This window comes from Lepisma saccharinum, chromosome 23, assembly GCF_977018435.1.
Source record: "Lepisma saccharinum chromosome 23, izLepSacc3.1, whole genome shotgun sequence".
Taxonomy (NCBI): Eukaryota; Metazoa; Arthropoda; class Insecta; order Zygentoma; family Lepismatidae; genus Lepisma; species Lepisma saccharinum.
This window is the reverse complement of record NC_139251.1, coordinates 27,722,019-27,742,295: the sequence shown is the minus strand read 5'-3', so window position 1 is coordinate 27,742,295 and position 20,277 is coordinate 27,722,019. Positions and strand designations below refer to the sequence as shown.

The following is a 20,277-nucleotide window of genomic DNA, read 5'->3' as shown; positions in this document are numbered from 1 at the left end:
ATGAATTTTCTAATGCTGGAAAAAGGAGTTTCCTTGTAGCAATTGGTTCTCTACACAGAATTCTATTAATCTTTGTCCATTTTCATTTATCACACTTTCCCCTCCATGTGGTCCCATACAACCATGTGACCTTATCCTATTGTTTCCAGTTCTACCATTAAGATCTCCCATCAATATTACCTTCCTATTCTCTTCATTCTCTTTATTCACTACTCTTTGTAATTGAGTATAGAAAACTTCTTTCTCCAATATGTCCTGATCGTTTGTCGGGGCATAAACTTGTATTATTGTTATTCTTTCTTCCATTTTCAGTCTAACTACTATTATCCTTGAATTCACTGGTTCCCTTGATTCCACCCTTTCTTCCATTTGCTCATTAACTATTATTCCAACTCCCTCCTTAGCTCTTCTTCCTCTACCTACTCCAACATATCTCAGCACATATCCTCTTTCAAGGCACATTATACCACTGCCTTTCTTCCTTACTTCACTTAGTCCTAGTACTGCTAGTTTGTACTTTTACATTTCTCCTACAATCTCCACTACTTTTCCATTAATTGTTTTAATATTCCAAGTTCCAATTCGGAAATTCCATTTCCTTGCTTGTCGTCCTCTACTAAATCCATCCTTTCCGAGGCTACCTTTATTTCTCTGAATCCGCTAGTTTTAGTCTGGTGTGGGGGATTAGCCCAACGACCAGGCTGATTTTTATTTTCAGGGTTTTCTCCCATATCCTTTGGTGCTCCCACACCCCTGCAAGGCAGCAGTTGGTTTTGGATATTTCACGGAGATATCCAATCCGCTTCTTGGTGGCTCATATTGGCCACTAAGGTCGTAACTCTTCCGCTTCCATTGCCGTTGGGATTTTCTCCATGATCCTCTTCCGCCTCCGGAACCGTTGGTCTTCGCCCTCCGGGCTGGCTCTCTATATTTTAACCCCTAGAGAGAGGGTGGCCCAGTATTAAGCCCCCAGGCACTGGGCTCCCAGTTGGTCCACGGGTCCTTATTCTATATTCGGACCACCCCACCATATCTGGTGGGATCCCTCATCTGCCACCCGAGGGACGCACCTGGTAGAGGTCAGGGTCCCCAGTATCAGGGATGTTTAGTTTTGAAAATTGAAAAGCAGAATTGTGGAAAGCCTGAATGAAGAGATTTATACTCGAGCAGATCCTTGCTTGTAAAAATATATGAGTGTGTATATTTTCACTCTGGTTGAATTTCATGCTTTCTAATAATTACCTATGAATAAAAATATAATTAATCTTTGGTTTATAGTCCTTTAAACACATTATTTACATCTACATATGTAATATGCAATATGAAATGTATATGTAATAGTAGCACGGCCATGTTGGATTTACTGTACATTTCCAATAAGTAATATAAAACCAACATGAACAAATTAGAACTTCAACAAGCTTTCATACTTCACCTCAAAGTCATCATCAGAAAAGTAGTTCAGGTCGGTAATGAAAGGAAAGAATATCATGCATGTGCCCATTTTTATTAGCATTGCTATAGTTAGAAGGGCTGGCTGTAGGTTGCCCATCATTATCATCATGGTTCTTGTCAACCTCCGTGGGAGAGCGGTTAGCACAGCATTCTACGATGCCAGGGGCCCAGGTGTAAATGCTTGCCTGGGTATACATGTTCTTTGTGAGTGTCCCGTCATCAATTTTATCATATCATCCTCATCTTTGCAATTAGCCAAAGGTGGCAGAAAAGTAAAGTAAAAAAAAAAGTATTGTTTTTGTCATCTGTATGTCTATTTTTTCTTAATGATGCACATTGCTTGTCACTAGTATTTTTGTTTAATGCAAATGAAAAAAGACATAATTTTTGCTTTATCACTGGCTATGTTTGACCTCCAAGATGAAGTTTCCATCAGGCTAAATAACTTTTTGGTGGGAAAGTTTTTTTGTGGTAGCAATGAAAAGGTAAGTCCCACACTGTGACTGTGGGGTTTAGGGCATCATGCTTTGGGCTCTGGCTACTGACTACGAGACGCTTGCAGGTTCGAGTCTCCTGGAGGAAGGGTAACAACTTTTCTCCTGAGATTTCGGCCTGTGTATGGGACCGGTGGCCACCCACCATCGTGAGGAAATTGGGAAGCTACGAATGAGGAGTGTAACCCCGTCGTAGAAAACCTACAACAACGACTGGGTGTTTGTTGTGCTGGTTGGATGGTCTTCCACCTCAGGTGAGTGTGTGTGTGTAGGATGAGTTGGCATTGTTCCTGGCAGTCAGTAGGTAAGCCTGGGTCCTCATTGGGGTGTTGCATTACATGTTAATGAAAAGGTAAAACTTACCTTTGTTTTTGTTTTTATGGCTACATTAGTTATGTCAGCGTACTACCTCTTGAGACAGCATTTGAACTAGAGTATGTTATCCTAACATGGATATTTAAAAAAATTATGGCATTTATTATCTTTTCTTTCCCCTCATAGCCACCTTCCACTGCTCTTCATCTTCAATTTCAAGCAGAATTAAAGTTGCTGGATTCCGTGGAGGAATCATTGCGGCGTTTGACCGAGATAGACAAAGTCCGAGCTGTTACCCGAGCAGAGCAAGAATCAACAGCACTTGCTCAGACAATTCAGGTACAAGAATGAAGTAAAAAGGGCTGATCCTCTTTTGTTACCGTTTTGAGAGCTACCTTTGATTATTTGCATGCATAACTGATTTTTCATGTGTATTGTTTGATTACATTGCAGTCAGCATATTTATATTTTCAATACCAGACTGAGTTTGTCCTGGTGGCTCAGTATCATTGGTTCAGTTTGAGCAACAGCATGTAGTTGCTGTGATTGTTGCTCCATGACATTTTAAGTGTCCTGAATTTGAGTGTTAGTAAGGCACAGTTATTGCTATATAATGGTTTCCTCAATCACCTTATCAGACCATATACCTACAGGGTGTTTACCAGACCATGAATCAAACTGGCAGGGTGGATGGAGACTGGCTCAAGTACCAATATGAGAAAGGAAACCCAGTCCGGGAATGCGTCATTAAAAAGTTATAACCAAAACTAGTTGGGGCTACCTATGACAGTGGAATTAGACAACTGAAATATATTTGGTACTTTCACTTGGTCAGTCTCCATCCACCCTACCAGTTTGATTCAAGATTGTTAAATTTTATGCTAATAATCCAAACCTGAGTGCTTTCCATTTCTTTATGGGGAAAGGAATATGCTGAACTGCAAACTTCATGTTTTATTACAGAGAAAAAATAATAATTGTTATAATATTTCTAACAAAGATCATGGGAACACCCTGTATATACATTCTCATCTGCCAGAACAAGGATGGGTTTTATCTGGATGAAACCTCAATCCCCACTGAACCTCAGAATGAACCACTTAAAACTCTTGTATCACTGTTGCCACCCACACCAACAACCTCAGTGTTAACTTCAACAACTGTTTCCGAGTACTCATTATCCACCCACCACTCCCTGTCAACCAACATATCATCTTGGTTAGGTTCTGGGAAAGATCCGAAATATGCATTGTGCATGCTGCAATGGCCCTTGGACTCAACCTAGCTGCTCAGTAACCATCCCAACTTATACCCACCCCTCCAATCCCAGCTACATATTTATGACATTTACCATCCCATCCAGTAAGCAGACAAATGCTGATTAATGTGCTGTTTTTGTCTAACTATCTGGCTACACTGCAGTACAATGCAATCTAAATTTTCTCCTGTGAATATTTAGTGAGGCAGTGAAATATAGAAATTTTCATTTTGTGTGGTGAGTGTTTATGGTTTTCTTCCACCCTTCTGGCTCCTGAGTACAGCAGAAATTTATAATGTAATAATAATATATTATTATTTTTATTACTTGTATGTAATAAATTATTTTCTAGTAATAAATTTACCATTTCATTCACATGTTATAATAATACAATTGTAGAAAATGCCATCTTGAAGTGCATTTATAGCTTGACTTGTGATCTTTCCCAAGGTTTTGGGTTCCAATACCATCAAGAGCATAGATATCTCTGTGTATGATTTGTTTCTTCTATTGAACAAATCATCAGTCATCTTTATCATTACAATTATAAAAAAAAGTAATTGTGGAATGTTCAACTTATGTTATTTGTATTATTCTGAATCCAGGGGATGAAGCAGATGCATAATGAGGAACTGCAAGCCATTCATAAGAGAACAAATGCAGACAGATTGGAAATGGAGAAAGCTTTTGAACGAGAGCAGGAGAAAGTAGAAAAGCTGCTCGAAGAAGTCAGAAGAAACATTTGCTGCACAAAGTATGATTCTTTGGAGATTGTAAAAACGCAAGCAGAAGCGGCTAAGTTAACAGCAGAGGCTGCAAAAAAGTTGTCTGAAGCCAAGGTAAGTTGTTCTTTTCCACTCTTTCTCCTGTTGTTATTATTACTGTTATCAAGGTTTCTACAAATGCCTAATAAGTAGACATCAGTTTAAGAAGTCAGAACAACAAGATAATAAGAATACTGGCCGCAATTACAAAAATTGCTTAATGTCCATTTTTTGCCACTACAAAGTGGATGTAAACAAAAGCACATGTTGTAGATATAGCCATGGCAGCCTTATTGGTAAATTTTCAAGAAGTCCCTCCCCAGACCTTTTGCACCCTGATAAGTAGTCCATTTAATGCCATCTCAAAACTCATCGTCACCTTGTAATCAAGGGGTCCTGGGTTTGATACCTGGTGGAGGCACAAGTGGTTCGGATCCCACTTTAAACTGTAGGTCCAGTCCCGATTAGCCTTACCACAATAAATGAGAAGTCTTATATTCTGAGGCTAGTACCTCATTGTCATCTTAGATAGAAAGAACGAAGTAAACAAAAGCATAGAGGCACAGAATAGAATACTGACGCTGGAGTCCATACAGTGTTGCCAGAGAAAAGTGATAGAACACAGGTTCAGACGAGCAGATCCTTTCACCAGTGTTTACTGCAGGGTAGGTGGTGGGTGGGTTGCAGTTCGGGAGAGAATGGAGAAATGCTTATTGGGTGGCTAGGTTGAGTCTTGGGCGGGGGGGGGGGGGGGTATGGTGCCGTGCATGCCTGATATGTAGGCCCTTTCCCATCGCATGCAGGTGTGTCAGTGTGCTGGGGTAATAGATGTATTATGGCTACACGAAAACAGTTCTTGAAGGTGGTGTTGTGGATGTTAGTGTGGATGGCGACAGTGAAGTCGGAGTTTTGGATAGAGGGTCTGTGGTTATTGATGCGGATGTTCAGGGGGCTAGAGGTTTCACCCAGGTAGAAGTAACCACAGATTTGACAGATGAGGGTGTATATCAGGTTGGAGGAATGGCAGGTGCCCTTTGGGTGAAGGGTGAATTCACCAGCAGCAGTAGGGAACTGGAAGGTGGGGGAGGTGATAAGTATGGGGCAGGTCTTGCATCTGGGTTTGTGCACCTGTGGGCTGGGGGGGGGGGTGATTGGAGCGGTGCACCAAAAAACCCAAAACCAACCCTCCAGCTCTGATCACCCAATATGTACCACCCTCACCTCCTGAAAATCAAACATACCGTCCACTCCCTCCTTCCCATCTTGCACAGTGATCCTGACACCAGGGACATCTTTGGGTATAAACCTAGGGTCACCTTCCATCATACTCCCCCAACCTCAAGAACATCTTGGTTTAAAACACTTCCACCCCTTCTACACCACTCCCCCCAGCTCACAGTTGCAAGAAACCCAGGTGCAAGATCTGCCCCATACTCATCACCTACCCCACCTTCCTGATCCCTACCCCTACAGATGAGTTCACCCTTCACCCTAAGGCCACCTGCCACTCATCCAACGTCATTTATACCCTAATCTTCCAAATCTGCGGCAACTTCTACCTAGGAGAAACCTCCACCCCCTTGAACCTTAGGAATAATAACCACTGTTCCTCCACCCAAAACTCCGATTTCACAGTTGCCATCCATACCAACAGCCTTAATACCACCTTTAACAACTGTTTCCGTGTGACCATTATCTATCTTTTACCCTCCCCCCCTCAGACACGTCTTTCCGCAGGCGATGGGAAAGGGCCTATATATCAGGCAATCCCTACTATGCACCTTCATGGCAGAGTGTCCTGAGCACAGGGAGCTTTACCTTTACCTATATGAAAGAGTACTGTATTTAACTGCATAATCATCAAAAAGTGTGAATGTTGGGCCAACCGTAATGAAAATGTTTGGCGAAACGTAAGAACATACCGTTGGGCAACAGTAGTTTTGGCTATGGTTCCAACGTTGGCCCAACATGTAATTTTTACGTTGGGCCAGCATGTTTATTTATGAAAATTAAAAATATATACAGCACTTTTTCAGTCACTTGGTATCATTGTTTTAAAGGCACCATACCTTCAATTGGTAGCACAAACACCTTCTAGAGTTTTCTTAGTTTTGCATCATGGAATTTAGTCTGCACATAACATTGTTGAACCACCTTCACAATAATTCCTGTAAGAATGTTCTTGTTCTACTACAGCAAGAGAAACAAACAATAAGCAATTTCCAATACATATTTCATCCATGGTGGCTGGCTAAGGACTGGTGAGTGAATGCAAGTTAAAAATAGCTTTTACTTTCATTAAAAATAATATATTTCCAGTATGTGCTATAACTGAAATATTCGAAAAGAAACACTGTTACATGTAATTTATTTTACACTCTAGAATTTACAGCATGCTCTTGAAAGTTTTCTTAGCATGAGAAAGTTGTTTTTGAAACTGATTTTGACTCACTTTTCCATGGTTGGGCAAAAGTTGGCAACCACCGTTGGCCCAACGTTTGTGGTTACTTGGGTTCAGTGAAAGATTAGGATGCACAGAATACGTGTGAATGTACATTAAAATTGTATAGTCCAAATCTATGTACATCATTCCTTCACAACGGTTTAGCAAAAATTTGAAAGTCTGAAAAAAGTTAACACATTAGTTGCTATTGATTTGTGGATTTAAGTCGAAATATTACAGTTGAGAAAATTTACTACAGAATATGATCTTCTGTGTGCCAAGATTCTGTGCCACATCATTGGTTTCGTTGATGCAATGATTCCACAGTGAAAGGATATAAACCAATTTTTGCACTGAAAGAACAGGGTGCGACGATTATGTGGTGAAATACGATAATAGCGTAACACCATTACTAGTTCTTATATTTCTATGTATGCTATTGGTACATAACTTTTCACTAGGCTTCAAAATTGCTAAGCATCAAAATCTTCATTACAGTAGCTTAAGTGTGACTACGAAAAATAAAGTAACAATGTTGCCATTTCCGTTTTCTTTTCCAGACCATCTCTCCACAGGAGATTCAGGCCATATCAACACAGAATGCCGCAGCAGCAGCAATAGCCGCTGTTCAGGAAGCTGTAAAGTTGGTACGTTAACTGTTTATTACAGTGTTTGTGATTTTGAGGGTTAGTGTCAAATTCTCAAAATTGTTTATTTTTACGTGACCTAGGTTTGAGTTCCATTTCAGCATTTTTTAAAAAACATTCATTACTTAATTATCAATATAAGTCTATTGTTAGCACTTGCCTCTGAATATTAGTGGCATTTGATTTCTAAGGATGAGCCCTCTGGCTGATGTCATGATCTTATCTGTAAATTTGCTTTAATATACAGTGACGACACCAGCCTACAATAAGTGGGTGGGGCTAAAGATTTCTGTGTCAAATTCTCGTGGGGGCTAACTAATACCAGCTAAAAGGTATTTATGTAATACTTTACTACTGTATAATTTTTACCATATTTTACAGTCAGATTCAAGGAAAATCACTGCATTTTGTTCCATCACATACAAAAGTACACAATTTTTGGCATGAATCTTTCATGTCAAATAAAATGCAATGATTATATTGTTCTCTCTTCCTAAGCCATTATCAAGTGGAATAATATCACAGACTTACTATTCATATGAACAGTACAAAATATACCATAAAAATTAAAATATTAACTCGCTGGATACACATATAAATACTACACGTAACACTATTTCTAGGGAAAGAGTTTGTGTACTTTTTGCTAAAATGAGAAAATGAAACACTACAAAATATACTACGATAAGATATGTCTGCTTTCGTGAGCAGCTACAACCGTGTATAAATCCAAAGACTTTGCACGCTCTTTCTCAAAGGACAGAATAGATGAAGCACTCAACCTTTCATTTCCAATTCAATTACGAAGGAAACACTTGATTTGCCATGATGGGGGTTTCAACAACACAATGCTTATAATGTTCGTAAAAGGGAATTTTAAATGTTTCAACCATTACAAGGAGGTGCTGAAGAGTCTTTATTTTTAGTTTGTTTCTGCCAGTGTAGCTTTGTAAGATTGCAGCTTTTCGTGCTTCAGAAAAGTGTCACTAACTTAATAAAGTAGGCCTCAAATGCACAATACCAGCCTTGTATAGAAAATGTGTCATAAAATAATGATACTATTTTCTTTGCCAGGATGAAAGATCTTACGTTTCCTTGTTCAACGACTGGAATTCAGAAACTTAGGGCTAAAAATGGGGAGGATGCGAGAATAGTTTTAGATGTGTTTCAAAGATTGATTCTCCTGCATGGAAACCACTGTGACTGTATTGCAGCCTCACAAATGATAATTAATTAACATGAAGGACTACGACTGTGAGCAATAAAATTGCCCAAGCATGCAGATTTCCGCACCCTATTTCAATGATTAGTTGATACGAATTTATATTAAGGCCCACTATATGCACAGAGGCTAATCGGGATGAGAGCTATGTTTCTAGTGAATCCGAACCACTTAAGAAATGTTACCTCCACCGGGGATTGACACCAGGACCTCTTGATATCAAGGTAGCAGTTTCATCGCTAGTCTATCGGGGCTGGGGGCCCAATTTTAATCTTTACAATTCGCAGAATTTAAGAATTAGGTAGTGTGTGTACTCTTTGATTCTTTAACATCGTATTTTTCCCCTCTCGAATATTTGCTACGTTAAGGATAGATATGACGATGAAACCAATGAGAGAACATTGCTACACTCGTGCAATTTTTGGTACTTGAATGAGGAACTAACAAACAAAAAAGAAACATAACACTTCTTTAGATTTTCAACGTGGTCCGACTTATTCATATAAAATTTGTTTGTCGCACCTGTTAGACATATTCTGAAATATAGTGATACGATTTATGGAGACTAATGATAATTGTACACATTTAGCTGCATATGCCAATAATCAAAAAACAATCTCTCATCACAGCCACTGAATACGTCCACCTACCCGGCAGGCAGCACATTTCGTAGCAAGTTTGGCGATTCGTGATTGGCCAATTACTTAGTATCAAATGTTATCCAGGCATATCTGCAGCTGACATCCTTTTGATTTTAGAACACATGGTAATAAAATAACCTTGCGATCTAACCAAACTAGGAAATGTGCTAGAACATTGTTCTTTCCCCAATGGAAGTTTTATAATGAAAAATGTACATTTCTACTTTTTAAGTTTTCGATCGAAATGCATCCAGCGTATTACAAAAATATAGGGGGGGGCTGAGACCTGTTTTGGGGGGGCTTCAATCCTCCCCCTCTAGCCCCCCTGTAGCACTGTCCCTGTTAATATATTCAAGCATTACATCAAATCATTAAAATAGCTGCCATTTAATGCAAAAGCAGTTTTTCACATAATACTTGTGCTAAATAAATGATAATTTGAAATTTTGTGTAACTTCCAGGACAATTAGATTTGTCAAATGTGTTGCACTTTATTTTGACAGACTCCATGAATGGTATTGACCAATACCTATCATGAGTATCGGGTTTTCTATAATAAATATGCATGTTATTTTTCTAAAGCACATCCTATTGCAATCGCCTGGTTATATCTGTTAATTAAGCATTCAACGTCTTCATTGTACTGGGTGTTTCATAAAAATTTGAGGGGTTACAAAAATTTATTGCAAGCAAAGTATCGAACTTCCGTTAACCCTTAACTGTAGTCGTGCACGTTTCGGACACTAACACAGTTGTGCGGTCCACGGGACCTCTAAGAAACAAAAAGAATATAACTATATCAGGACATATTTTAAATGATGTGAATTTAATCATGTTGTATGCTTTGTTATTCACTGAACACAATTACATAGTTTTGAGAGCGAAACATTCTTTTTTAACTTCTCCAAAAAGTATTTTGTTTATATTGTGAGTTCAAAATATCTCTTAACTGAGTATTTACACGCAGCTGATCAACGTGAATTTAGTCTTTAGTTATTGCTTAACATTCATTCTTCAAAACCACGGGTCCATCTATTCAGTATATGCCACAAATAAAAAATCTGTAGACGTTCTCACATCAGTCGCTCAGGATCACTGTTCACACATTTCAGGCACACTTTCTTGCAACACTCAAGACTTATCGGTGCTTTACACCTGTAGCACAAGTAACATGTCTTCCTTTTCTTTTTTGGCAGACTCAAGAAGCATGTTTTCCTTCATGTAAGAAACGCCCACACCGCCTGACATATTCCACGTTTAGCTCACGGTACTGACACAAACACAGTCGTGACGTCCGCGGGACCGCAGTATATAAATAGAACACCACAGAAGCAGATAATGCAACCTTTCTCTTCATGCTTTCACAGCACATTGAAGTTGAGGAAGGTACTGAAAGAGAGTTAGCCTCAAGGTCAAAACTAATGGCAGGGTAACAAGCAAAAGGAACAATCCGGTCCGTGGGACGTCACAACTGTAGTTGAGGGTTAATGAAACCAGTCCAGAACGAATTTTAGGACTGAAACAGTTTTTCTTTTTCATCTACAAATGTTCAATGTGTGCACCACAGGTGACACAGCATACATCGACTGAGTAGTCTAGTTTTTGCCACACTTGCATCAACACGAGCCTGTCGATAGTGTCTATTGCTGCAATATCACATGGCATCAGTCAGACGAATATCCTGTCTTTGATGAAACCACACAAAAGGAAGTCACACAGTGTAAGGTCCGGTGATCTTGGGGACCAAACATTGCTGCACGAAACACTGTGAGTGATGTGAGTGATTTGAGTGTCACCTAGCAGAAGGGATGTGAACTGTCAGCTTAACAAAACATACTCGCAGAAACTATTTGCATTCCTCGATCATTCTGAACTGGTTTCATTAACATAAGTCCGCTAGTTTACTTGCAATAAATTTTTTTAACCCCTCAATTATTTCTGGAACACATGGTATATCAAGATAGGCAGATTATCATATGTGATCTTCCCTGCTCAGAGCACTCACTGATCTAGAAATCCAGAAATCCTGGAGAAGTCAGAGAATTCATGACTAAGAAAGTTAAGGAAAAATTAGGACATTTCAAATACCTTAAAAAATCCTTTAATATTAAACATGATTGTTGTACTTGCAGTGATTTTTCACTTATATCTAAACATAAAATAATAAAAAATAAAATTAAAAAAATAAAATAAAAAAAATACTTAAATAATATAAAAAACAATTATGTGCCCTTTCTTTTAAGAAGTTCTCTCTTTCAACTGTATCCAGCTATTTTTCATATTTCTACTACAAAAATCACAGTGAGAGAAAGTTAATACATTACAAAATGGTCCCTTTAAAAATCAGGAAATTTATTTTGGTAAAATATGTGGCAACCCTTCTACTATAGTGGAACCACGAACAAGACAACCTGCGCAGACCCGCGACTTCTGTGCACCGTACGGGGAGAGTGGACCATGCTTCCTTATGGCCCAAGGTGGAGGGAAGAAGGGAAAGTTGCGCGGGAACTTTTCGTCCCAAGGTTTTTTCCTTGTGGTTGATCTATATCCATTTTGTTTCTTCCCTAAAACCTGTTGTTTCCTGTTATTAAAATTTCCTTGATGACAGAAAACTCCAAACTAGTTTTGAGAGGTATGAAAACAGTAATTATCCCTTTCTGGAGGGGACTGAGAATACAGAGTTTTCCCCAGGAGACTGTTTTTTAAAAAAAAAAAAAAAAAAAAAAAAAAAAAAAAAAAAAAAAAATCAGAAAATATGTTGTTAAGTATGTTATTATTTAACATATTTTTTTTAATCTACAAAACTCCCTCTTTTCACATATATATAGTGTGTTACATTTTTAAAAATTTTCGCACATTTATGAATTTTTTTCTGTAACAATTTTTTGAAACTAAAAAGAATTATAACATTCTATAAAAGTTACTAAAACATACTTTCAATAGGTAATATAGAATTAGTTCATGTAAATAACCTATAAAGCTTCCTATTAGGTTCGTCAGTAACTGCAAAATCTGAAGTGGAATCAACATAAATAATTTCCACAATGTGGATATAAATTATTTAATACTATTCTGAAAAGTATAAACAGAAGCACAACGTAATTCGACATGAGTGCAAGCAAAATTGATAGAAGTGGTTACATACACGTGCACAAGAGATTCGGTGCAATTAGAGCTCATTTGTTCATTAACGATAGAATGTTATAGTGAACAAAGGGCTATACCTGTCACTGATCCTATTAGATAGTAATTGCATGATGGTCTATGTCCACGCTCATCTGGAAAGGGTTAATTTGTTGAGTAGTTACTCTTGAACTTTTATTTCAGCTTCAAGCTCAGCAAATGAAATCAGACGAGGCTTCTGAAAGTCCAGACGAAAGATCACAAGCTACAACGTATCATAGTGTGCAGAAATCCAGCTCAGAAACCTCTCTCTCCATTTCCCATATGGCCCTGTCTCAGGAGCTTCGGAAAGGGAGTCAACATGCAGATGATGAGACAACTGCTTCAGAGGTATGTGTCAACACTGGAGGCATTTTTTCTCGTCCATCTTTAAGTACTTGAACTTTAGATAATGCAATTCTCTTCATGTTCTTGCCCTCCTCGATAGCATGGTACTAATATCCATCACCTTGTAATCAAGGGGTCCTGGGGTTGTTACCTGGTGGAGGCCCATAGTTGTTCAGATCTTACTTCAAACTGTAGACCCAGTCCCAATTAGCCAAGCAGTGCATAAAGTGGACTTAAAACTCAATACAACTCTTTGCACTCTTATTTACAGTTAGCCAAAGTAGTAGTCAGGTGTTGTCCTGATCACAAGTTAATTGTAATATTTCTCTATTGTTATTATTTGTTCATGAAGCAAAAATAAAAATAAAATTTAAACAAGGGAGCTATTGCCTATATTTTGGTCTATGTAAAGTTGTAGTTTTTACAGTGGAAACTGGATTTTCTTTTTCAGGGGAAAACTTAAAATGCTGCAAAATATAAAATTCAAGAACGAAAATTCAGGCTTCCACAGTATATTATCATTTCATTAATATAGAATTATTAAGGCATTTTAAAGTCATGCCATGAAAGCACATAATGTGTAAGCTGGATGCTGCATGTAGTAATTTAAAATTTATTATAAAAATACGGTTTCCTGTATTTTTGTTTTTAGCAGTGTTATATTTGAAAATAGCTGAAGGAAAACTTTGTCTTAAAAGACATGTTATGGAATTGAGCTGCAAGGAAATAAATACCCAGTATATTATTATTGGTACATATTTTAATGTATGTTACTATGTGCACATTCAGAAAATTGTGTTGGCATTTGGACTGAGACAATACCACCTTGAAGCAATACTACAGTCAATACTCATACTGATTCCTGCCAATCCTGATGCTTGAAAATTGTAACTATTCAAAGTAGGTCAGAATATTAAAAATATATTAATAACTTACATTTTGCGAGTATCTATGTTGCTTCTACGACGTTTCGGGATGCAACTGCTCCCTTCTTCAGGCTGTTCACTTTAAGGTTATACACAATTCATAACCACGTCGACCTCTTATTAGGTATAGGATATGGGATTGGATAAGTGGTTGTGGTTAAAAACATTAAAAACCTAACACCCATAACAGGTGCACGTCATATTACCACGCTGTTTTCCTGATTAAAAACTGCTCCTTTAATAAGAGGTCGACGCAGTTATGAATTGTGTATAACCTTAAAGTGAACAGCCTGAAGAAGGGAGCAGTCCCGAAACATCGTAGAAGCAACATAGATACTCGCAAAACGTAAGTTATTAATATATTTTTATTATAATTGTGAGTAATTCGCACAACTTTTATCATGAAAAAGTCAGAATATAAGTTTTCCATTGTAACTACAGTGTATCATAACAATTTATCAGAGTTTAGCTTTAAAATGTTCATAATTTCACTTGAGACATTCATTTAATTGCAACAAATTCCATTCCTCCCCACAAAGTTGTTGCGGAAATAATGAAAATTACACATTTTACATAATTTCTAGGTTATTTAGAATCGACAAAAATGTTGCCCTGCGTTTTTGTGGGCTCAGCAAGAGATCCAGACCCCAGACAAGTATCAGATGATATCGATGATTAAATTTCAACTAATTCTTTCCAATACCAATACCACTGGTATCGCTAAGCCCTAGTTAAAATTGATGTACTTAAATGAATATTCATTTTCTTCACAGGACATCGAGGAACAAATTCCAACAGTAACATACAGCAGGGGTTCAAAGAATGTCCCAGAGGTTCTTGGCATAGTGGAAAACTTGGAGCAGTCTCTCCTTTCAGTTGAACGCACTGTTTCCGAACATCTGGAAAATAATTCTCAGGATCAGGTGTCATCTGTACAGTCACTCACTGAAGAACTGTCTGAGCATGGTAACTGCTTAAACTCTTAACACAAACACGATTGAATTCTCTTCTTATGCAAATATAATTTTGCCAAAACTTCCTTCATTTGCCTAATCAATTTTGGTGACTTAGTGTCGCCATTCATAAGTTAAAAAATTATTGAATGTTGATCTGTAGCCTTGTACAGTGTCTCACCAGCATCAATAGGCAAATAAAGTAATTTTTCTCAAAAGACACACAGAATTATTAGATATTTTTGTAATAAGAAAAATATATCTATTTTTAATTATCATGTTATCTAATGATTTTTTATTATCCTATTAATGTGCAGAGAATCTTTGTGAAGAAGTTTTCTTGTTATTGATAGAAATTGTTTTATCCTAATTTCCTAGGACCATTTCAAATCAAAAACATCAGGGTAGACACACTGACATATGCTACCATGATATTTGTGATGTGAGATAGTCCAACGAAACTTGCTTTTAAGGTATAAAGAAGAACACTGGAACTTTTTAATTATTTTGTAATATAGTTTGCAAAGTAAGCAGTTTTTTATCACAAGCTACTTGTATTTTTCTTATCTTCCATCGCTTTTCTGCCACTTTTGCCTAATCACAGCAGTGAAAATGAATCACGATTCGTTGAAATTGAAGAAGCAACACTCATGCCCAGGCAAGAATTCCAACCCGGATCGTGAGATTGTGAATCTATCACTCAATATGCTTGGCCACTGAGCTGGCAGAGTAATATTTGGGAACAAAAATGTGTCAATCATTCAATGGCTAGTATTGTCGTTAATATCCATCTCAGTATTTGAAATGTGAAGTAAATTAGAAGCACTCCCCAGATGCTGAAGAAAGTCAAATTTTATAGAAGCCAGCCTTGACTTGCTGTACAATTTAATTTGTAAAGAATAATTACGTTTTATTTCAGCTTTTAATAACCACACTTTTTTCTTTCTAGAATCAGCTGATTATTCTTCTAAATTTGACTCCCTGACTGAAGAAGAAAGTAAAAATAAAATAAGCAGTAGGCATGATAAAGTGGAGAGCATTTCAGGAAGTAAAGGTATGTTTACAATTCTGTCAGTAATTGTTTTGCAGTACTTTCTTTAATCAGTTTTCAGGTGAAGTGTTATAGTGTTGCATGGTAAAAGCTAATAAACATTTCTAGTATAATTCTGGAAGCTTTCTTTCGAGATATCAGCCAGATGAGTTCTGTATATGTTTTCAAGCTTTTGAGAACTAACAACACTCTTGTCTTCAGGAATTGAAGTAGAGAAATGTGTATGAATCCAGTTTTCATGAATTTGAATTGTAGATAGCCAACCAAATGGGTGTCATCTCTTCTGGTTGACAATTGCCAGCCTTAATTGACTTCATGACAACTAAGATTGTCAACAAGACACCAATTACTGGGACCGCATCAAGGAAGCAATAGTCATCCATGTGTAAAAGGGAAAACCTCAGCAGCAGCACAAGGTTTGAACTGGACCCAGCCAGGTTGGCGATAGTCCACAGGAAGCACAGATGTTGGAGAAATGACACCCAATTGACTTGCCACCTACACTGGACTCCTCCCACACCAAATTCTTAAAAACTGGCTTCAGACACATCTCTGCACTTCAATCCCTGAAGATGAGAGTGAAGTTACGTCTTGAAAACTTGGAAGCATATCCATAACTGACCTGGCAAATATCCCACGAGAATTTCTTCATTTCTAGTATGTAGAATTATTACATGATTAGGGACGAGACAGATTAATTTATATTTGCTATTGTCAAATGTCTGCAATTTAGATTATCAAGTAAAAATTGCAGAAAACCTTCCAGTCCAATATTTCTATAAATAGTCTATTTAAGAGTATAATTCTGCCATTTTTTATTATTTTTGTGTATATAAAGGTATAATTCATGTGCAGTGTTTTGTTTTTAAAGTAAATTTTTAAGTCTACATTTACTCTTTTCTTAGGCTAAAATCATTACAGTTACCTGTTTACATATATTTAGTAAAGAAGAACCATTCAGGTTTTTCATGGAATTAGTTTGGAATCTGATATCGGATTGATAGTTTATCGGTAAATTTTGTATCACTACTTTATTGGTATCTGATACAGGCCCGTAGCCAGGGCCAGGGGGGCTCAGCCCCCCATGACACTTTCATCAGCCCCCTTTCATATTAGGTAAAACTTTTTTTAAAATTTGTGTGCATTGAAGAGTGAAAATGTAGATAGCTCTCAACTTTAGGGATAAATCCGCAGAACATGAACAGCAGCTATTACATTCGCTCATCTTGTTCAGTCTAAGTGAAGTCTAACTAAGTAACTGAAAGTATTTAGAAGATTCTCTTCTCTAGACTTTAGAAAGTTCCTTCATAGGGGAGCTTCTTTATCTGTACCTTAACTGTCCCTGTTGTGACCTCCCGTTTAGACAGAAATGTGTGACTTTGATGTCATCATGCAAATTTCCTTCGCATCTGCATCAAAGGTCAACAACTCCCAAGTTTTGGGTACGAAGGGAAGTTTCATTGCTTCGGCCGGAGGTGCAATGTACTGTAGGTACTGTGATTGAATATTGTGCATTTTTTGTGTGTGATATAAATATCTGTATCATCTAAAGTATTGGATTGGTGCGAATGAAATGTCCGCTTTGACGTCTGGTGAGAAACTCACCTCAACAACACAACACAGGGACTGACTGAGGTCACGGGTCTAATGTCATAAACTCTGTATACGTCCAGCAAACAGGCTGGAGCACCCAGACAGTCAGGAGGCAGTGTGTTGCTGAACAGGGTCGTCTGAAAGTGCACCATGGAGAACACAATTGCGAGTCATTTATCTTTACGAATTCAAACTGGGACATTCTGCTCAGCAAGCCGCCAAAAACACTAACAGTGCATTTGGACCAGGAATGGCAAATGAACGCAGCATTCGCCGCTGGTTTGTCAAATTTCGTTCCGGTGACACAGCATTGCAAAATGAACCCCATGGCCATTGACCAACATCATGTTCAGATGAGCTCCTCAGGAATGCCGTGGAAGCGGACCCTCGGAAAAGTGTTCGTGCCATTGCAGACGAGTTAGGCATACACCATACCACTGTCGTTCGGCGGCTCCGTGCGATCGGTAAAGTGAAAGAGTTGGACTCTGAAAGTAAGGAATAACCGGGATGGTTTCCTGCATCGGATTGTCACTTCAGATGAAAAATGGATCTGCTATGACAATCGTAAACGATCAGGATAATGGTTGGATCGTGATCAACATCCATAGCGGTTTCCAAAATCACCTCTCCACCCACGGAAGGTGTTGTTGCTGGTATGGTGGTCTATGGTGGGTGTGATCCATCATGTCTTTCTCAGGCGAGGTGAAACCATCAATGCAGATCGTTACAGTGCTGAACTCCATGAAATGCACCGCAAACTTCTCCGCAAGCATCCAGCAATGGTCCACAGACATGATGTCCTCATGTTGCACGACAATGCTCGCCCACATGTCGCGCAAAGGACGGTGCAGACTCTCCATGAGTTGTAATATGAAACCCTTCCTCAACCAGCATATTCTCCCAACCTCTCTCCCACTGACTACCATCTCTTCCGGCATCTCGATCACTTCCTGACAGGGAAGACCTTCGCTGATGATCGGGCGGTGCAACATGCCGTCGAGGAGCTCTTTGCGTCGCAGACTCCAGGCTTCTTTTGCCATAGAATCCAATTGTTGGCTGAGCGATGACAAAAGTGTGTGGCTGCAGACGGCGACTATTTTGATTAACCAGGTATTGTAGTTTTGATTTTTTTGGCCTTTGGCAATGACGCACCTGGGCCGGACATTTCATTCGCACCAACCCAATAGTATGGAGTGTCTAAGGAATGATTTCAGTATCAGCCAATTAACACTCAAAGAGCTGTTTTAAAACATGTAGAAAAATATAGTATTTGTGTGATATTTATAAATTTTATATAACTTAATGATCCTCTCACACACACACATAATTTAACTTCATTTAATACTGTTAAATTTTTTAAAAATGACTTGGTTTACAAAGCCCCCCTGATAACCAGTGAGCCCCGCCTGGAGATCAATTCTAGCTATGGACCTGATCTGATATATATCTTATTGGTCCATCTTCCTTTCATATTCACAGACAGACCTTGACATGCATAACTGATATCTGAAACCCAGATCCATGTAAAAAAAAAAAACATAGCAAATACCTAAATTATGAATAGCACTTTTGCAAAACGTTTGAATTACAATATGTAATGGAAGTCAGAATGATTAAATTTATATTGCTCTTTCTTCCTTCATCACTTATATACAGTGGAATCTCGATTTTATATTTTTGAGGGACTTTATACATGGAAGATTTAAAAATGGGGATTTTTTTTTTTTTTTTGCTCCACTGTCACCATGAGGATTGAATGTATAATACAGGGAAATATACTGTAGAATATTGGAATGTATTATTATGTTAGTATTTTATTAGAAGATAAAAATCCATTCTAAGGAAATGAGATGCCACATGTGATCAATATCTTATTGTGGATTGTCTGTTACCACATCCTACTATTTATCCTTTATTTCACCATTGTTAATGTTTGTTAAATGTCCTCGGTATGACATGATAAATTTGACTTAATCTGATTTTGAATATTGTAACTTCTTTAATCAGATATTTAATATTACAATAAATTTGTGTGGTTTCATATGCTAAGACCAAAGTTGAAGGGCAATATATTGGCTGCTAATATTGCATTATTTTCACTTACAGGCAGCACCGGGGTAAGTCAGAGAATTAAGCAGATATACCAGGACTCTGATTCATCATTAAACGATGTTCCGTCTATTGGGTCACCTCAACCAAAAGATAGCTTTTCCATGTCGCTGCTTCCATCACATTCAAAATATTCTCTGAAGATGGTGGGTATTCTTTAATGGTTTATTAGATTAGAAATAAGTAATGACTGTCTTAATAAAATGTCCTCCTGACAGTATAAAGAAATATTTGACGCCTGTCTAATGTCATGTGCTCGAATAGACATTATTATTAACTGTATATTCATAAACAGCACATTGCTTATTTTGCAACAGGTTACAATTCACAAACTTTTCACTTTTATCATTGGACTTAATCCTTTTAGTGGATGAAAGCAGTGTTGCTTCTGTAATTCATTATTTGCACTTGCAATAAATTTGACTTTTTCAGGTGAAGTAGTTGGTTTCTACTATCTGCCCTGCAAAAACTGAACATTTGTTTTCTTAATATATACCCTGTCCCAGATAACTGTGGAGCAAGGCCGTGCATAACATCAGAGAAGCGAAGGAAATCAAGTGGCCAGAGCGAAGCAGTACACGCTGCTGGGAAGGCTGGTAACTTCAGTCACTTTCCCCTACTCCACGCAATCCCATTCCCTCTAACGGGTTCATTGGTGGAGCCGTCTCGCATCACTACTTGCGCAGAGACTTGTTTTCGTTTACCTGCTCCAGAGTTAGCTGGGACAGAGTATAGTATCTAGAATGTTCCAAAATGCTTTCTTTCACAGCATGTTTAGTTTGTGCCACATATTTGTATTTACAGTTACATTCCAAACTATATTTTCCTGGCTTTATCAAAGGATCTATATAATATTTTTTATGTGGAAGATTTTTTTATTTTTCTTCCAAGATTTA

The 20,277-nt window shown here is 37.9% G+C and overlaps 1 protein-coding gene across 4 annotated transcripts in view; it reads left to right on the top strand.

The window, feature by feature from the left end:
• The window catches only part of LOC146005271 (uncharacterized), a 544,895-nt gene that overhangs the window by 439,395 nt on the left and 85,223 nt on the right, over positions 1-20,277 (top strand). For all 4 annotated transcript variants that reach the window (XM_083144386.1, XM_083144385.1, XM_083144388.1 and 1 more), the window contains 7 exons: positions 2,451-2,603; positions 4,128-4,361; positions 7,290-7,376; positions 12,567-12,752; positions 14,449-14,641; positions 15,578-15,682; positions 19,379-19,527. In XM_083144386.1, coding sequence (XP_083000512.1) covers positions 2,451-2,603; positions 4,128-4,361; positions 7,290-7,376; positions 12,567-12,752; positions 14,449-14,641; positions 15,578-15,682; positions 19,379-19,527 — 1,107 coding nt within the window. The remainder of the gene's footprint in view (positions 1-2,450; positions 2,604-4,127; positions 4,362-7,289; positions 7,377-12,566; positions 12,753-14,448; positions 14,642-15,577; positions 15,683-19,378; positions 19,528-20,277) is intronic.